Source organism: Patagioenas fasciata, chromosome 21 (assembly GCF_037038585.1).
Source record: "Patagioenas fasciata isolate bPatFas1 chromosome 21, bPatFas1.hap1, whole genome shotgun sequence".
NCBI lineage: Eukaryota > Metazoa > Chordata > Aves > Columbiformes > Columbidae > Patagioenas > Patagioenas fasciata.
Window position 1 is genome coordinate 3,002,089 of NC_092540.1, and position 17,811 is coordinate 3,019,899.

General features: G+C 46.6%; 1 protein-coding gene across 1 annotated transcript; it reads left to right on the forward strand.

The window, feature by feature from the left end:
• Nucleotides 1–1,643: 1,643 nt before the first annotated feature.
• Nucleotides 1,644–15,711, forward strand: LOC136110956 (interleukin-20-like). Its single transcript, XM_065854706.2, has 10 exons — nucleotides 1,644–1,737; nucleotides 2,347–2,426; nucleotides 4,015–4,234; nucleotides 6,017–6,120; nucleotides 6,218–12,664; nucleotides 13,237–13,399; nucleotides 13,499–13,564; nucleotides 14,314–14,466; nucleotides 14,792–14,866; nucleotides 14,973–15,711. The coding sequence occupies exons 6-10, from the start codon at nucleotides 13,241–13,243 to the stop codon at nucleotides 15,048–15,050; spliced, it is 531 nt and encodes a 176-aa protein (XP_065710778.1). The 5' UTR covers nucleotides 1,644–1,737; nucleotides 2,347–2,426; nucleotides 4,015–4,234; nucleotides 6,017–6,120; nucleotides 6,218–12,664; nucleotides 13,237–13,240; the 3' UTR covers nucleotides 15,051–15,711.
• The last annotated feature ends 2,100 nt before the right edge of the window (nucleotides 15,712–17,811 follow it).

Below are 17,811 nucleotides of genomic sequence, written 5' to 3' on the forward strand. Positions count from 1 at the left end.
AAATGTTGTTGGTCATTGGAACAGGCTGCCCAGGGCAGTGGTGGAGTCACCATCCCTGGAGGGGTTGAACAGATGGAGATGAGGTTCTCAGGGACATGGGGCAGTGCCAGGGGTGGGGGAACGGTTGGGCTCCATGGTCTTGAAGGTATTTTCCAACCAAAATTAGTCTATGATTTTGAGACCTGGCCAGCTGCTTGAGTTTCATAAGGGCATCCAAACTGATGTGCTAAGAGCAATGGGTATGATGCTGTCAGGACACAGTGCCCTGGAGCAGGTCCATGGCCCCAAGCTGGCTCCATCTCTGGGACCAACGCCTGGGACTAAACCCGCTCCCTTTGCTAGAGGGTGCAGCCCCAATAACTCCTCTGCAAACGGGGTCCCCTGCAGCAGAGGGGTCACTCCCAGCCTCAGCTGTAGGTATTTTTGTGGGATACAAAGCCAAGGGGCTTTGTGGCACACGGGAATCTCCTCTGCAGCGGCACGATGCCAGGAACCCTCCTTCCATCCTACCCAAGGGCTGAGCACTCATTTCCGAACTTCTCTTATTTTAAGCCATCTGCAGGTCTCCGTGAAGTCATTTCACTTTGACACCCAGAGCGGTTCTTGTGCAATTCCCTCCTCCCTGTTTTGGAACCTGGCTTGTTTTTGGTTTGGGTTTATTTTTTTTGATACAAGCGTAAGCCAGATGTGTCCATTCCACAAAGGAAACTCTGGCCTGCGCACAGATGAGATGCTGCTCTGTTTACCTGTATTTCCTTTGCCGTGTCAGAGATCTTGACGGTGCAGTTTCGTTCTGACTCACTCCTGCTTACTGCTGTGGAAAGGCATTGACTCTGCAGTATTACGAAGTAGTTGCATGAATGAATAAAGCACCTTTTCCTAAAGAGTGTCCGGGGGATGTGGGTGTATTTCTAAACCTTTAGGAAACAGCTTTCATGTTTGCCAAGAAGATCGTTTCACGAAGGAAAGTGTGTTACTCAAAAGCCATTCATGCACTTTTACCCCACCTCCCACAAACTTCTGAGAGCTGCGTGTTCACAAGAAATACTCGACAAGACAGCAGAATTGCAGTTCTGCGGTAAAACAGAGGCATTGAGGCGATGGCTTTTCCCCCACAGCGTGGCATGTGGAAAGGTTTCTCCTGGACATGGTCCTGGGCAAACTGCACTGGCAGGGCTGGGGTTCGGTGATCTCCAGAGGTCCCGTCTGCTGGCGCGGGTTGGCATCTCACACTTCTTATCAAAAGAGATGCCTACATGTGTAGATTTTCTTCTGTGGGCAAGGGGTTTTTGCCTTCTTGACCTCTTGCATTGCTCTCAGACAAAGGAACATTGCATGGTTTATGCACTCTGTATTCTAGATATCGCTTTGGAGGATCCCCTAGATTTCCAGGCTATCATAATGATGTGTTTCTTTCTTTCCTTTTCAAAAATTCCCCATTTCTCATCCCTTGAGGTTCGGGAGATCTGTTGTCAGTGATGCTCTGGGGGAAGCAGGGACTTGGTGACCTTTTATTCACCTTGGGTGAAGAGCAGTTTTGAAGTAACGTCATTTGGCCTCTCGGCTGCCCCATTGCTGATGACTAACAGTTCCTGATGGGTGAAGCATCAACTGGACCGCATTTTTTTTCCCCTTTTTTTAGCTGGCAAGGCGTGACGTTGGATTTTGTACTTCTGGAAACCTCCTTTCTAGCGCCCTTGTCACAATTAGCAGTGTGACTCATAACGGCCTCAACAGGTAAACCCCAAATTACTCTTTGGAAATTTAACCCATGTCATTGTTCATCTTGTAACATCTAAGTGTCCAGAAATAGGTTACTAATCATGAACAGAGGACATTATTATGACCTCTAATGTGACTTATACTATGACAAAGGGAGAGCCTTACATAAGAATTACTTACCAGGTCCAAAAATTCCGTTTTACTTAAATCAGGCTGGAATCTTGACCTAAAAGCATCGAGTAATAGAGACTTCCATCTGTAGATTCAGTGTTTTGGTGGTTAACTTAACTGAGAAATACTTGCACTTTTTAAATTGCATACATAAAACTCCCAGTATTTGGAAGTCTGATGCATCCTGTAAGGCAGGTGGAGAATAACATTCCTATTTAATATCTTGCCCTGGGATTTCAGGCTGCTTTCTGCAAACCTAGAAGAGCGAGCTGGGCTTTTTTCCCCACGTTGCATGTGCTTTGCCATTTTCAGGCACTCTTGTCACTGCATCTTCTGATGAGCCCATCAATGCAATGTCAGGCCAGGAGGGGTTATTACCTTTCTTCTATTTTATTTCCTCCTGAAATAAGTTATTGGCAGGGATTTTCCAATGTCCTGTTTCTGTCCTTATAGGAACTGATGAGATGTGGGTGCTGTCATTTCAGAGAGTGGGGAGTGGGTGCTCTGAGCAAGGATAAACGAGGCTTTCTCTGGTAAGTTAAGAAGGTAAAAGTATGCAAAACCTCCCTAATATGTGGTCCATTTTGACTTACCCAAATATCTCCTGCACTGAGTTTTGGTTTTGTTTTTTGAGCATCCTACAGAGGCAATTTTGAGCAACTCCTATCTCGAACAGGTCATTTCACAATTGCTGTTTTGATGAGTTTCTTTTCTTCTAGTTTTGGTATTACTGGGCTGTGTGCATCTTCTACAGAATGTTGTCTTTGTCATGATTTAGCACCAACACTATGACCCATAATACAAATACAAACTATTTATAGTTGCGAACGGTCATAAGACAGAAACTAGTTATCACGGTTTGAGAAATCAGATAATGCAAACCAGCTGCTCGGAAGCGTAACGTGATCGGCGAGGTGAATTACGGAGGCAACTTCACTCACTTTCCACAGCAGCAGCAACCCCCTTGGCCTGAAGCCCGAACATCAACCCAGGTCACTCACGCAGTGGAGTTTTGGGGTTGTTTTTTTGCCTTTTTATGTCTTTTTTTTTTTCATGGTGCCAAGCAGCTCATGATGTGGGTTGGGAAATCCTGGGCTTTCTTATCTTTCCACCCTACGACACGCAGATAAACACGTGCTGCGGCCGCTGATGCCGCACGTGATGGCTCATTCTCGGCGCTGTGAGGGATGCTGCAGCATCCCCGGTGCTGCCAGGGGGGTTCCCACATGCCCAAACCACAGTTTTCTGCCCCAAAATCATCAACGTGATAATGGCACGGCCTCTGGGACACCCTTGAGAACCATTCTGTGCAGGGCAAACCCACGCTCTGAGCCAGAGTGTTACTCAACCAGGAAGAAAATAGCGATGGCCACGCAAGGCTGTATTCAAACCTGAGATTTCTGCGGCCACTCTGAGAAGCTGGGGCAAAGGGAACAAGTTTCATGATGCAGATTCCCAGAATAATCAGCTCGAAAGCTGCTGCTGGCACTGCTGCCCTTTCAGAGAATAATGCAATAGAATAGGGTTCCTAGAAGGCGTTTGGTTCGGTTGGTTAGTTTGTTTTTTTTATTGAATTTGTTGATTTTAAGCTGAGGAATTTTAAATTAACCCTAATTAATCTAATGAAGCCCTAGCACAGGGTGAGCATCTGTCTGTGCCACAAGTGGGGAGAGAACAAAGCAGCTTTGACCTCACCTGTGTAAGCAGAGATTGTTTGAATGAAAACACGACCCATCAGAGATGTTTTCCAGTGCTTTCAGAGGTTCTTAAATATTTCTTTATAACTTTCTACCTTTGTGTGTTCAGATCTCCCTTCTATTGTTGATGTTTGTTTGCCTTTTTCTTGGTCGGTTGGTTTTTTTGATTGGTTTTGTTTGTTGGCTTGTTTTTCTCCCACAGAAGAAGACATTGCTGGTGATATGATCTGGTTGTTCCTCCTGTGAGGTATCTTAATTACATAGGACCTGGGATCTCTGCTCCGCTTCTGTTCAGCACAGATATTATCATGCTTTTTAGGCAATTTTCCCCTGGATTTATCTTTTTGTGGAAGCCCAGGGAAGGTTTATTTCAGTAATGAGATTGACCACTTGTGTCCATTTTTGGTTGTTGCTTTCCATGTAGCTTTTGAGGGCTGTGAGTGGGAAGTGGAAGATGAGTCCGAATGGTGGAAACCCCCTCTCGCTGAAAATGGTGTTTAAAAGAAAAAAGAAGAAGAAGAAGAAAGATCTGAAGCGAACTTCCCCTGTTGTCTCCTGCCTGTTGGGAAAGGAGAGATTGGCGGTTTATTGCCCTTTCGGTAGAAGAGGTTGGCAGCCTCTTTGCTGCAAATATCAAGACAAATGTAAGAACCTCAATCCTTGCAATGCCCTGATTTAAATTTATGGCTAAAAGGGGGTTTTGCTGGTTGCTGGGAGGGATGTATTTCTGCCAGGCCAACCGGGATTAATGGAATTGTGCAAACAAGAGGTGGAAAAAAGTGATTAAAATAGCACCCAAGCGTTGGGGTTTTTTAATTACACATGAAGAATTTTTGACAAATATTTGGATCTGATGTATTTTAAAATCTTCATAGTGGAATAACAACACAAGGAGACTTGCCAGTGTGGGATTTGGTACCAATTTGCCTATTTTTTGCCTCTTTTCCCTGTCCTGACCCTCCCATCTCTGCCCGGGGCTGGAGCGGGTAGAGCTCTGAGTCCTGCATCCCCCAGCATCACCGAAACCACCTGCGACCCCTCATGGTTGTGAAATCGAGACTGACTCCCAAGTTAACACGTGCTCAAAGCAATATTAACCCAGTCAAAACCAAAACTTGTCTTTAAGAGCTGGGCTCTGTACAGAATCCACAGATAATTTACTGAACCGTAAGTTTCGGTTTTGGTGAAAGCTATGACAGCTCTGACCAGCTATTGGAGTGATTCATTTGCTCCCCAAATCGAGCAGATAGCAGTGAGCACTCAGTTTCTCCTCTATTAGGCATCATTTGTTGCCTGCACCATCAGCACATTTCACCCCAATGGGCAAATCCAGGCGCCGTGGGACAGCCTTCTAAAAAAAATGCCCTGCATGACTTTTGCTATTTCATCGGTTTTTAGTCCTTCCAAAGAACAAGACCGGAGGAACGTGAGGGCTGGGTGTCGCTCTCAATGGCAGCAGCAGCGTTTGTGATGGATATTCCTCTTCTCCCCGAGACTTCGCTGAGGTTATTCAAAAAGCCACACCATCCAAAGCTCTGACTGATCCTGGGGTGTATTAGAAGGGGGGTGGTTAGTAGATCGAGAGAGGTTCTCCTTCCCCTCTACTCTGCCCTGGTGAGACCCCATCTGGAGTATTGTGTCCAGTTCTGGGCCCCTCAGTTCCAGAAGGACAGGGAACTGCTGGAGAGAGTCCAGCGCAGGGCAACAAAGATGCTGAAGGGAGTGGAGCATCTCCCGTATGAAGAAAGGCTGAGGGAGCTGGGGCTCTTTAGTCTGGAGAAGAGGAGACTGAGGGGGGACCTTATTAATGTCTATAAGTATATAAAAGGTGATTGCCATGAGGATGGAGCCAGGCTCTTCTCGGTGGCAAACAATGATAGGACAAGGGGTGATGGGATCAAGCTGGAACACAAGAGGTTCCACTTAAATTTGAGAAGAAACTTCATGGTGAGGGTGGCAGAGCCTGGCCCAGGCTGCCCAGGGAGGTTGTGGAGTCTCCTTCTCTGCAGACATTCAAACCCGCCTGGACACCTTCCTGTGGAACCTCAGCTGGGTGTTCCTACTCTGGTAGGGGGATTGGACTGGATGATCTTCTGAGGTCCCTTCCAATCCCAAACATACTGTGATACTGTGATGCTTTGCAGGAGGAAGTGGGGGTGGTTTGATATTTCGAGAAGAAACAGCCCCTCTGCTTAGCAGCGCCCTTGCCCACTGTGCCTGCTGCATCTTAAAGTCCTTGGTCTGATGTTCCTTCTCTGGGGGTGCAGATCATTAACCCCAATAACTCTGCGCACATGCTGTTCTATTTTTCGTGGTCTTTTTCAATCTCTACGTGCTGCAGACAGCACCTGATAACTGATCCCTTTTCTGTGACTGTTCATTTGAATTTTCAAAGTAAGGAACTTCAGCTTTGGTTTTCTCAACAGTAACGAGTCTGTTTGGACCAAGAGCAAACTGCTGGGGACCAGCACCCCAGAAGCTCTTCCATGAGTCATGGCAGCATCCACGGGCTTCAGCTGGGGATCCCCAGGTTGGCTATGGAAAGCCTCTATCCTTAAAATGACCTATTTTCTTCAATTTCAACTGATTTCATATTTGGATCTTCTTTGGTCTCATGTCTCTTTCAGATTGCCCTCTTTCCAAGCACAACCCAACCTCCACAGGACTCCCCAAGGCTGCAGGAACAAGAGAAGCCTCAGGATGGTTGGTAATGCAAATTAAGATTGTAGCGCTAATTGCAAATGAGGGAAAAATATATGGAAAATTAGAAGCAAGTGTAGTAAAGAAATATAAATTCTGCAGGATTCTGCACAGAGGCTTCTTGTGGGTTTTGAAAGCTTAAGTTTGATTTGCTTAGATCATTTTCACCCTCGCTGATCACAGCTCTCTCCCTCAGAAAGATCTTTCACCAAAGTTTCGTTTCTCTGTGAAAAACTGGTCCCCCCAGCATGAACGCTTCTCACACAGCTCCAAATCTTGCCTGTACTTCAGCATTTTCTTTTTCTGTACACGGCATTACCACTTGTTTAGAGAAGCCCAATTGCTAATATGTCAGATGGCCACATCAAAAAGCCTCAGAAACCTCTCGGAAACTGAAAAAGCCTCACTCGTTAAGCCCGTATTTCATCTCGCTGGCAGATCTGAGTGACTGAGATCACGTTTGGAGACCGGTGCAAATCTCAGTAGGACTTGATATTGTTCTCCTATAAATGCTTCTGTTCATGTTCAATGGCAGGGCAGTGCTTCTCAGGCAATGCTAACTCATTTTTTGCTGAAATAACCAATTTCCTTAACATAGTAGGAGTGGGAATGAAAAATAAAAAGCCCACACCATTGAAATTCACTTTCTGACTTGGAAATCTTACTGAAATGATCACAAAAGCGTAACATGTACCCAAGCAGGGGGACAGCTAAACCTTTCCGATAACTCCTGAGCTGTTACACTTTTGGGGTGAATATTTCCCAAGAGGAATTTGATTTTTCCAGCCTGTTGCTGACACTAGCAGGAATGTGTCAGACTCACCGGGGATCATCCCTCGCATCACATGCAGCTGATTTTGAGCACAGCAGCACTTGGGCTGGAATTGTGACTTTTTGAGCAGGCGCTTTGCACGCTCGTGTTTGCAGGCAGAGGAACCCCTGGGCACAGAGGTGCTTGCTGAAACCCAAGTGATAGACAGTTAAAGAAAAACTACCAGGAGCTGCTCTTTAGCTGTATCATTAAACTGTAAAGACCAGCAATATGCATTTCCCTTTGGGGAAGATGCCATTTGTGATAACCAAAAGATGAATTTGCATTTTATCAAAACAGGGGAAGCAAGTATTTAACCTTCAACGCCCCCCACCCTGGTGACTAAATCGATGGTTTTCTGCAGAACAGATGTGTCGGTGTACAAGATCCTCCACCACGCTTTTCCCCTTCCAGAAAGGTGAATCTTAGAGGTGTGTGTGTGGGAAGCACTCCTTTTTGCGTTCATTTTTACCTTCTTCGGGTGAAATCCTGGCTTGGCGGCAGCGCTGCCATTGGTGAGTGACGCAGATGAGTGTCACATCTGCTCCGTGAAGGTGGTGCCTGAGATAGCGTCATTTTCTGTGACGTGCGGCTCTGCGCAGCCAGGAGCCGGCCATTGGCCACCCAGCCAGGACAGGGTGAGCTCAGGGCCACCCGCAGCAATGGGGTGATGGTCCCCAGGGAGCTGGCTCCGTCTCCTGTCTGGTGGGACACACACCTGGGGACATGCAGAGCTGGGCCATGCGTAGCAGGAAACAGCAGAAACAGCCCCAGAGGGACAGTTGTGGGTGATGCCCAGAACCAGGATGATTCTGATGTTGTCTCGAGGTTGGGGACACTCTCCCAAGCCCCTCAGCACTAGGAAAGGAGCTGCTCTGCCCATGAAGGGAGGTTCTAACGCTGCTGAGAACTCCATGTATCACGAGCCACTTGGGAAGAAACGCCAGAAAACAACCTGAATTTGGTTGCCATGGCTTTGGACGTGTCCTGCGTTTGACTGAATAAGTTTCATTTCGTTAAGTTGAGCTGTGGCTAGCCTGTTGCTCCCTAAAAGGCAGTACTCAGTGTTTGATTTTCGGTATTATTCAAGTGGTTATGGTTAGAAACGTGACTGAGAAGAGGGCACACGATGTACCACACCTAGCAGCCGATAACTCGCTGTAGAGGTTCAGAGGTTTTGTGTTTTTTTCTGAGTCATTTGATGAGTTTACCGAGAAAAACAGTTTTTTGACTTTTGTCAGCAGCGTTGCAGAACTGGGGCTGAGCGGGCACCGGGGCTGGCGAGCCTGCAAGTAACGGCCCCCTGGTTTCTGTCGATAATGAACTGCACTAACGAAGAAAGAGAAGAGCAGCCAGATTTTTGGAGGCTGGGACAGGGCACTGGCATCCACGGAGCACGTTCCCATTGCAGAGAGCAAAGTGCGTAAATGCAGAAGCTGATGGAAAGGGTGACGGTGGGACAGGTGACACCCATCTGGGTGTTGGTGCGAATCCCCAGGTTTCCAGCGCACTGTGCCAGGTTAGCACGTGTTCAAACGAGATCTGAAACGGGCTCTGGATTGGAGGGCCAGGTGATTGCTTGGCATTTACAGCACTACTCAGAGCTGCAGTCATTCTTCCCATTAGCACCCAGGGTGGGGCTGTCTGGCAATTTACACCACTGCCAGTAGAAATTAATGCATAAAACCCAAGCAGAAACATTTTATTCCGTCTGTGGAAACAGAATTATGTTCCTTTGGCAAGGGTTTTGGTGAGCTACAGTATTACCAGGAGAGCTGTACCATCCTACAAGTGTATTTGTTCAGGGTGGCCAATTGGTTTTTGCAGAGGTGTGTCAGGAAGAGTTCCTGAGGTCAGATATTGTTGCTGGACTTTGTTATTAAGTCTCAATTTTTCTTTTATTAAAATTACTGGAGGCATTTCTACCATTCGCACTGTCTAGTTCTGGGGATCTCTACACAAACCATTATCAGCCTCATATCTGAAATGCTGGTGTACCTAAAGCTGCTGTAGAAATATGAGTAATAACAAAGCCTGGCGAACCAAGAATGGTCTGTAAAGTATTATCAGATCTTCTTATAGCATGAAACTACATTGAAATGCACTACTGAAACTGGTACCTTATCACTCGGAAACACTTTACTGGAAATCTAGTGTTAAAACGTGCCTGTGGTCAGTTCTTGACAGCATGACTCCTGCAGATCAGAACAACTTGATTATGTATTTTTAAAGGATTTTTTTAGGATAAACTCAAAGCGTTTGGATATTTGAAATACTAAAGCTGGGTCAGCACTGGGTTGGTAACTCACAGTGAGTAATGTGCACAGGGCTTGGCTCTCCAACCCCAGTGCTGGAGCAGAGCTGGGAGCTACAGCTGAATTTCCCCGACGTAACCGGCTGTCGATGAGTAGGTGTCTCATCTCCTGCCATGCTCCCGGGCTCTCCAGGAACGTCTGATTTATTACTCATTTCAACAAGCCATTTGTCTGCAGCAGTCTGGTGCTTTCGGCTGTTGTTGAGATGTTTCCGTTGCCATAGCAGTGATGCCAGCCCCGCACGGCGGCGCGGATGCGGATGCTCAGCAGGGTGAGGCTGAGCATTGATCCCAGCAGCTGCCAAGAACCTGAGTGGGCCAAGAGGCTGCTCCAAGCGTTGGTTTCCAGGCTGGACCAGGGATGTTCCCTTCGGTCCCACCAATGCTGCCAGCTGCTTTTGTGCCTTGTGGAGTCACATCACTGCAGATGTGAGGTGGCAGGAGCTGTGCTGCTCGCCACAGACTTCATAGAAATGATTTTTCAGACAAGCTGGTGATACGCAGGGTTTAGTTTTTAATTCGCTAGTGTGGTGGCAGCTGCTTAACAACTGTCCATGCTGCCTTTGCTTGTATTTTGGGTCACAATTGCTTTTAGTGTGCGCCGTCACAACGTGCCTACTGTAAAATCCCAAGGGAGGAGCCCTCCTGTGTTACCTGTGAGTTGCCTGGATGGGTTCGTGGGAACAAGACCACCTCCTCACACACTGTCCAGCACTGCTGCACACAAAAGGCTTAGTTATTCTGTAAGTGCCCGCAGCAGTCAGCTGGTATTTTACTATCTGAGCACATCTGCCTTGTCACAGTGCTGTGTTTCAGAAACCCCTGTTTCTCCTTCTCCTCCTTCTTCCCAGAGCATATGAGAAACGTGAGGATATCTTCATGTTGCTGTCTCTGACCAGTAGACAAGAGTCTCACTTAGGCTGCCTGGGGAAAGCCAAGCCTGGGTGATTTGCTTCCATCAAGACTTAGTCCAACGCATGCAGAGATCCCTGCTCATGCCGTCCCATCTACTCTGAAAAGTGAGGGTTTCAGACCTCCCCCAGGTCCAGCCCTTTGGGTAATCAATCACCACCATTGCACACACACTTAAAAATGAAAATGAAAATCTATCTGGGTTGTCTCCCCACCTCTGATGTGGTTATTCTTCTCCTTGGCCTTGTAGTGAGGGTGAAACTCTTTCCTCTGCTTCACAAATGGTCAGTGACAGGACAGAGAGGCCATGGGACACTCAGCCAGGACCCTGCAGAGATCTGGAATGGAGCAACATCCTGAACCCCAGTAATACAACACTTCACTCCTGTTCCTGTATCACCCCAACATCTTTCCTCCACCAGCCTGGCTGGCAATGTTGAAGTGATGACTCTTTCTTGATTCCTGGCATTTAGCTGAACTGTGTTGACTGTCAGCTCAGTTAACAAAAGGAAAAGAAAAATCCCTTCTTCTCATCTGAAATTTACATAATTAAGTAAGAACTCATCACCTCTTTCCTCGTTTCCTCAGAGGCTGGGTGTGCACCGGGCTGCCTGGGAATGCTGCTGATGCTGCTACCTCTGCTCCGGGTGAAATTTTTGCTGCAATTACAGGCAGCAGCTGGGAATTGGGGGAGGAAGGCAGCAATTAGCAGCCTGGAGTTGCTGAGGATCCCTCCAACACCTCAGCAACAGCAAACACAGCCTGCTGCAGATTTGGACCTGCCTTTTGGCCATTTTACTGTGTGAAGGCACAGGAATGAGAGAGGCAAGTTTAGTATTCGAGGTAGTTTCGGCAATACTGTATGCGATACTATGACTAGCCTGGGCATAAAATCTATTTGCCTAGTCTTCCCCTGATGGTGGATTTACTTCTAGATTGAGCTTTGTTACCAGCAAACTTCATCCAACAGCTCTGGCCCACGAGATGCACCTGCATTGCAACAGGATGCTGCTCTCCCCTGGAGCACCGCGGCTGATCCAGATGTTGGCGGTGCGATTAGAGGGGTGTCTTTGCCACCTCTATGGCCTCTAGTCCATCCAACCTTCCCTACTGAGTACAGGTGGTCTGATTAGTTTTTCTTTAACTGCTTGTTTTTGTTTGTAGACTGGACTTAGCTGTCTCCCAAGGGGTCACAGAACAACCAAACCAGCCTCGGAGCCAACAGCATGGTGAACCAGCCTGGGTTTTGGACCAGTATGGCCATATTCATGTGCCAGCACATCCCAGCTGGCAAACCCTGGTTCCCTGAGGACAGTCGATCAGAAATTTTGCTATGAAAACATGCCTGGCTGTGTCAGTTTTGCTCAGCAGCTGATGCTTGTGGCAGGGTAATTCTAGACCTTGCAGTCAAAGTCTTTGCTGGTGGGTAGAAGTTCCCTGCTGCCACTGAGCTGGTGGGTTTTTAAATGTTTGAGTGAATTTTCTGCCTTTCTGCAGGGCGATATGTTTGGATCGTGCATGATGATCACCTAAGTCACCCACGTTCCTGACAAACCAAGTGACTTCTGGCACTGTGGTGGGAGCTGTGTCACCCCAAGTCCTCCCTGCTTGGACCTATGCATTTCTGGTCTCCAAACACCAGGGGTGTGCTAAAGGAGATAAGTGTCCATCCACATGAGGACAAAGCCTGAGAAGTGGGTCCCAAGGAGATAAGTGTCCATCCACATGAGGACAAAGCCTGAGAAGTGGGTCCCTTGATGTTGATGGGTGAGGGCTCCATGTGCCAGGACAGAAATGGAGAAAGGTCTTGCCGGCTTTCTGAGTCACGCTACTTTTACCAATGCACCTTGATCTAAGACCAGAATCTCTCTCATCTTGGTGTATTTGGACCATGGGCATCCCAGGGGGTTATACTGCTCAACTTCTTGCATCCCACCATCTCTGTGATGAGCTGGGAATGGACCTTCTACAAGAGGGACTTGGCAGAACAACTCCAGGATGGGGTGACCGTACCAGCTTGGCATTTTGGGGATGTAACCCCCACAACGGTCCCTCTTTTTGGTCATGTCCTGTTTCCCGAACGAAAAAATGATGCAGCAATGCCAAGATTTCCCGCCTCCGTGGGTGAGTGAAGCACGTGTGGGTGAGAGATTTGGTCCCTTTCACTAGCTCATTAAATCAGTGAGTTGCAAAGGGAAATACAGGCTGGGGAAAGCTAAAGAAAAATCCCAAAGTTAATCCGATTTATTTCCTCCCGATACCTGGATAAAAATGCGTTCTTGGGAGCTCTTCAGGTCAGACATCAACGAGATAGGGGAACCCACATCAAAGAACAAGGTAAAATACTGATCTTTATCCTTTTGCTCTATGTGCTTGTGCCTATTTCCTTCTACTCCTATAATTTCTCTCTGAAAGGGCTCTTTTTTCATTCATAACCTTGGTTTTCAGTGCTATCAGAACTTGCAGCTGAAGGTCGCTTTTTCTGAGGGGAAACGTTTTCTTCTGTGATCAGACTTTGGGATCTGCTGCTTTCAATCACAGTTCCCTCCTGTTGCTTCTGAGTTGTAGACTTTTAAAAATCTAATTTATCTGCATTTATTTTTCAGAAGAACTTTATCTGCTTACATGCAACCTCAATTGGTATTTTATTTGGATTTTTTTCCTTCTTTGGGGATCTTCTGTTAAATATCTGGGTTTATTTGATTTTTGCTCTTGCACATGGGGAGTGAGAAAGAAATGGGTAAGAGATACTAGTCAGTGTGATTTTTTTAATACACATGTACATGTGCTATATATAATACATATATTTTCATAAGCATCTCAACTGTGTTATTTAGGAAATATAGCGAGGTGATATCATCTTCCTTGACCAGGTCTCCCAGGCATTGAGCTGTGTTTGCATCCCACAGCAGCATGAAGGGATCCCCCTTGTTCCTCTGCCTCTTCTCCACCATGTGCTGGATGAATTTGATGCTGACAGCTGGGAACAGAATCTTCCACTTCGGACCCTGCAGAGTTTCAATGAGCGTGACTGAGATCCGATCTGGTTTCACTGCAATTAAAGCCAATATCGTAAGTGTTTGCTCCGGGCTCTTGTGGAGCTGGGGATGCTCTTTAATGACCCCTCCTGAGCCGGGGTGTGTGTCACCATCTCGATCTTGTCCCCCGCAGCAAGCCAGGGATCCCATCAGGACCCTCAGCATCTTGTCGTACCCGCACTCTCTGCACAAGGTGAAGGTAGGTGTCCTCACCCTGTCCCTGCTTTTATTCTGAATAATTCTGACCAGCTAGCATCCTAACACCCCTCCTGGGGTGCACCAGCTCAGGGCGCTTGGGGATGTTGTTCAGCACCGTGACTGCTGCTAAGTTCCTGCGAAACGCAGACACTGAGCAGATCAGGGAGGATAAAGTGCTGTGGATCACGTATGTGAAAAGAAGTGGGTGTCCCGGTTCCTGCACCGGGTTTTCACCCTGACTGGCTTTCTAGAAATGGCTGGCAGAGATTGTTGTTGTTGTATGTGATGTTTCGGTTGCAGGAGCTTTAGCTCTGACTCCCCACCGCCTTGGTTGGTGGAGGCAGAGTGAGGTGAATTGGGATTCGGATGCAAAGTTATTGAAGAATACAAGAGCAGGTGAATGTGAAATACATTACAAATTTTTTGCAGCTCTCCTACACTCTAAGGCTCTAAACATTGGCCACTGCTTCAGGTATCAACCTGTAATACCAGCTGCAGAATCAGCAATTTATTTTGCTGACTAGGACTTGCTGAGGGTGGATCTGGAAAATCAGTCTAAAATAACTTCTTATTTATATTACCAGTTTACACCAAGCATCACTGGAAAAGCTTTATATGAGTCAAACATCCGTCTGCGCTCAGCTACGGTGCTTGCTGGTAGAGATGGTTTATTCTAGAGAAGGGCAGAAAGGTTGGTGACTACAGGTTTATGGCGCTTCGGATCTTTTAAAAATGAATTTATTCCTTAAGTCTTCAGACAGATGCTGCATTGCCCATCGCCTCTCCAACTTCTACGTGGACAAAGTCTTCAGACACTGCAAGACCGAGGATTCATATGTCAACCGCAAAATCAGCAGCATAGCCAATTCCTTCCTGAGCGTAAAGAGGACGCTCGCGCAGTGTGTAAGTCTTGGCAATTGCTAGAGTTTAGTTTCCTCTGTTAGGATTTGGTATATAAATATAGCATTTGGCGTATAAATAAACATAAAGTTACAAAATCTTTATTTATAAAATGTTTTTAAGAGTTTTCAAGAATTACATTTATCCTGTCCTTCTGTCCATCAAAGTCAACTCTGTTCTTAACTGAAGTCTGATTTAAGGACCTGCAGCTTTTTCCAGAGTTTAACAAGGTCTCAGTCTATACAGTAATTTCCAGCATAATTAGAAACCTATCTCTTATTTTTAAAAGTTAACCCCCCAAACTAACGAACTCTATCTTATTTTTTAGCATGAGCAAAATAAGTGCCTGTGTGGACAGAAATCCACTGAGAAATTTAAGCAGATACTTGCCAACTATGAAGCGGTAAGTTGATAACTAAGTTTAGTAATTAACACAGCTATTCAGATTCTCTTTACAGTGGCTTGTACTCTCTACCTTTGCTCACAACCTATTCTTTATATCATTTCAGCTGGATGTCACATCTGCAGCAATTAAATCCCTGGGTGAGCTGGACATCCTACTGGACTGGATGGAGAAATCTCCTTAGAGAGCAGAAGCTGTTAATGACTTGCTAACGAACTGCTGGGACATTGATAACATCAGCAGTGAATGGGAAAATAATGTGCTGTATCAGTGCAATTTCTCATCTATGTTTGATCCAGCACTGATTGTTTCATTAGCCAGGTGCATGAGTGAATGCATCAATCTTGCATTAAGATGGAAATACCGAGTTAGATCAAACTGGTGTAACCCTCGCTTAGCTGACTTCCACCAAAGGATGTTCTCCAAGGGAGTATCTAAAAGGTTTTCTATTGCTAGCAGACATAAGCTATGATCATTTAATAACAGTACTGAGTGCCTGCTGGAACTACTCTGGTGTAGTTAACGCTGCAGAGCAGTGCTCATAAATTTAGGCTCAGTCTTAGGTGAGTGCTGCTGCTGATTGCTCTGGCTGAATCGAGGGGCACAGGGTGGGAAATGCTTCCAAGAACAGGTCCTGGCAGGTGTGTCAGGCCTTAGAAATCTGTTTCTTTTTGAGATGATATTTTCTGCCTTATCTCTAAAAGAAGATTTTCTATGCAAGATACGTGGTTGCTGAATAGAAAAAGGTTCTTGTATGTATTGTGTAATTTACTGACACTCAGTAGTAAGTCGTGTGGAAATCTGTTGCAATTACTGTAAATAAACCCCACTTGAAACTGTCAAAATTCTGAGGAATTTTGTGTTTCTTGTTGGTGCCCCGAATTTGCTGTGGTGCCCTTTCACAGCAGATATTGTCACTCCAGGTGGCGGTGGCATCGCAGAGATGATGCATCGTTCCTCCTATACCACGGAGACCAGAGTTTAGACCTGAAAGATACCAAATCACCCCAGCTTGTCCATGAGACCATTTTTATTGTGCATAATGCATCACTTTGGTCTGTTTTCATCCCTTTTGGGCTCTTTTAGCTGCACGTACATTGCTGGTACCTCCCGGTTCTGCATGCTCTAAATCCCTTTTCTACTGTGTTTTCCTACAAGGTGTTAACACACATATTGCTGCAGTACCTGACAGTGGCAGAGGACTAATGTGTTAGTAAATGAACCAAGACCACCCAGATTCTCTCTCCAAGCAGCTAGAAGGTGTTATGCTGCTTATTAGCACACGCTGTTTGGAGAGCAGATGGAGGTTTATGTCCCTGGTAGCACTCTAGTTCTAATATTTTAAGTGATAAAGTCTTACTGCTGCATTCATTGGACATAAACCTTGATTAAGACTGGAGGGTAGATCTCTGGCTTGGTGCATTTTGGTAACACCTGAGCTGAGCAAGGGGACAACCTTGGGACAGCCCAACACTCTCCAGCACTCCCTTTCCTGCCCATGGGCAAGATTCAGCACCTGAGATGGATGCAGGTCTGGTTGCTCCCAGCTCAGGCAATTTCTAATGATGCTGTAGACATGACATGGGGAAGATTTTAGCTGCAAAAGAGGCTCTTTAACAGGATTTTTGCGATTATGGAATAAGCTGCTCATGTCTTGGAGAAGGAGCTAGTTATCATTTTGGTTTTGCCCCCACCACAAGACTTCCAGCAGCATGTGGGCATCACCAGAGCCTTGTGTCAGTCTGGTGGGCACTGTGCCTTTCATTGGGTGCAGAAGAGGAGGAAGCTCCTTGTCCCTTCCCAAAACAACCCAGTTGGAGACCTGGCTGGATGAGCTCACCAGCATTTGCCTATAGAGCATATCATGCTGAGCGGGATTTGGTGACTCACTTTTAAAGGAAAAATCTCCTTGACGGCTCCTGATCTTTCCTGAAATATTTGCTTATGCCAAAGGAAGATTTCTCAGGGCTTTAATTTGCTTAATTTGCTTTCTCATGGGTTTTTGCAGCATAACTTTCATTTGTCCCAGAGCCAGGGCATGAACGGGTGAACTCGTCCCTCCACGCTCTGTTAGGGTTCACAAAAGCTGATCTTTCAACACCATCACCCTTGAAATCAACCATTTAAGAGTTACATGTCTTGCATGTACCACGGTTTTCTGTCAAAACCATAAAAAACTACATTAGGAACAAAGAAGAGATGCAATGAGATACCACAACTCATCACGGACCATGTTTGCCAAACTCTGGTGAAGGAGATGGGGCTGCTTGGTGAGATCCTCATGGACCTGTGCATTGATCATGGTGGGCTCTGCATCACAGCTTGAGTGACCAGCGTGAGTTTTACTCTCTATTGTCAGCTTATGCTGTCACAATTATTAGTTATCAGATTTAATTGATTTTGTACCCTGTGTGGAGGGTTTTGTGCCTCCATCCATGCCTGTCTTACTGCTCTCATGGCCAAGTTGCCACTTTCCCGCCTGCTGCAGCAGCCCAGGGACATGTCCCTTTGGAAACGAGGTACCAGGTGGAAATGCCAGCGGTGGGAAGGAGCAGAAACCATGGGCTCAGCTCACCCACGTTTCTCACCCTCTACACCTCTCCTGGGAGTGGTTTAATTCATCCTTGTTGCTCCCAGGAGGAGCGGAGCTGAGACCAGGACGCCAGCAGGCAGGCTGAGGAGGAAGTGGATTTGCAAAGGGGTTTTCTCCTCTCGGAACTTGCCAAACCTTTTCCTGAAGCTTTATGACTGCTCACCCCCCTGGGGACGCTTCCCAAGCGCACGCCTTTTGTATTGCACCAGAACAATTCGTTCAATTCCAGCAACTGTGGGCGGGCACAGACCTGTCTTGGCCCCTCCATGCCTTTTCCAATATCCCAGCCCCTTCCAAGGGGATGCAGCCCGGGACATGAGGCAGATGAGCTATAACCAGACATTTCTGGTCC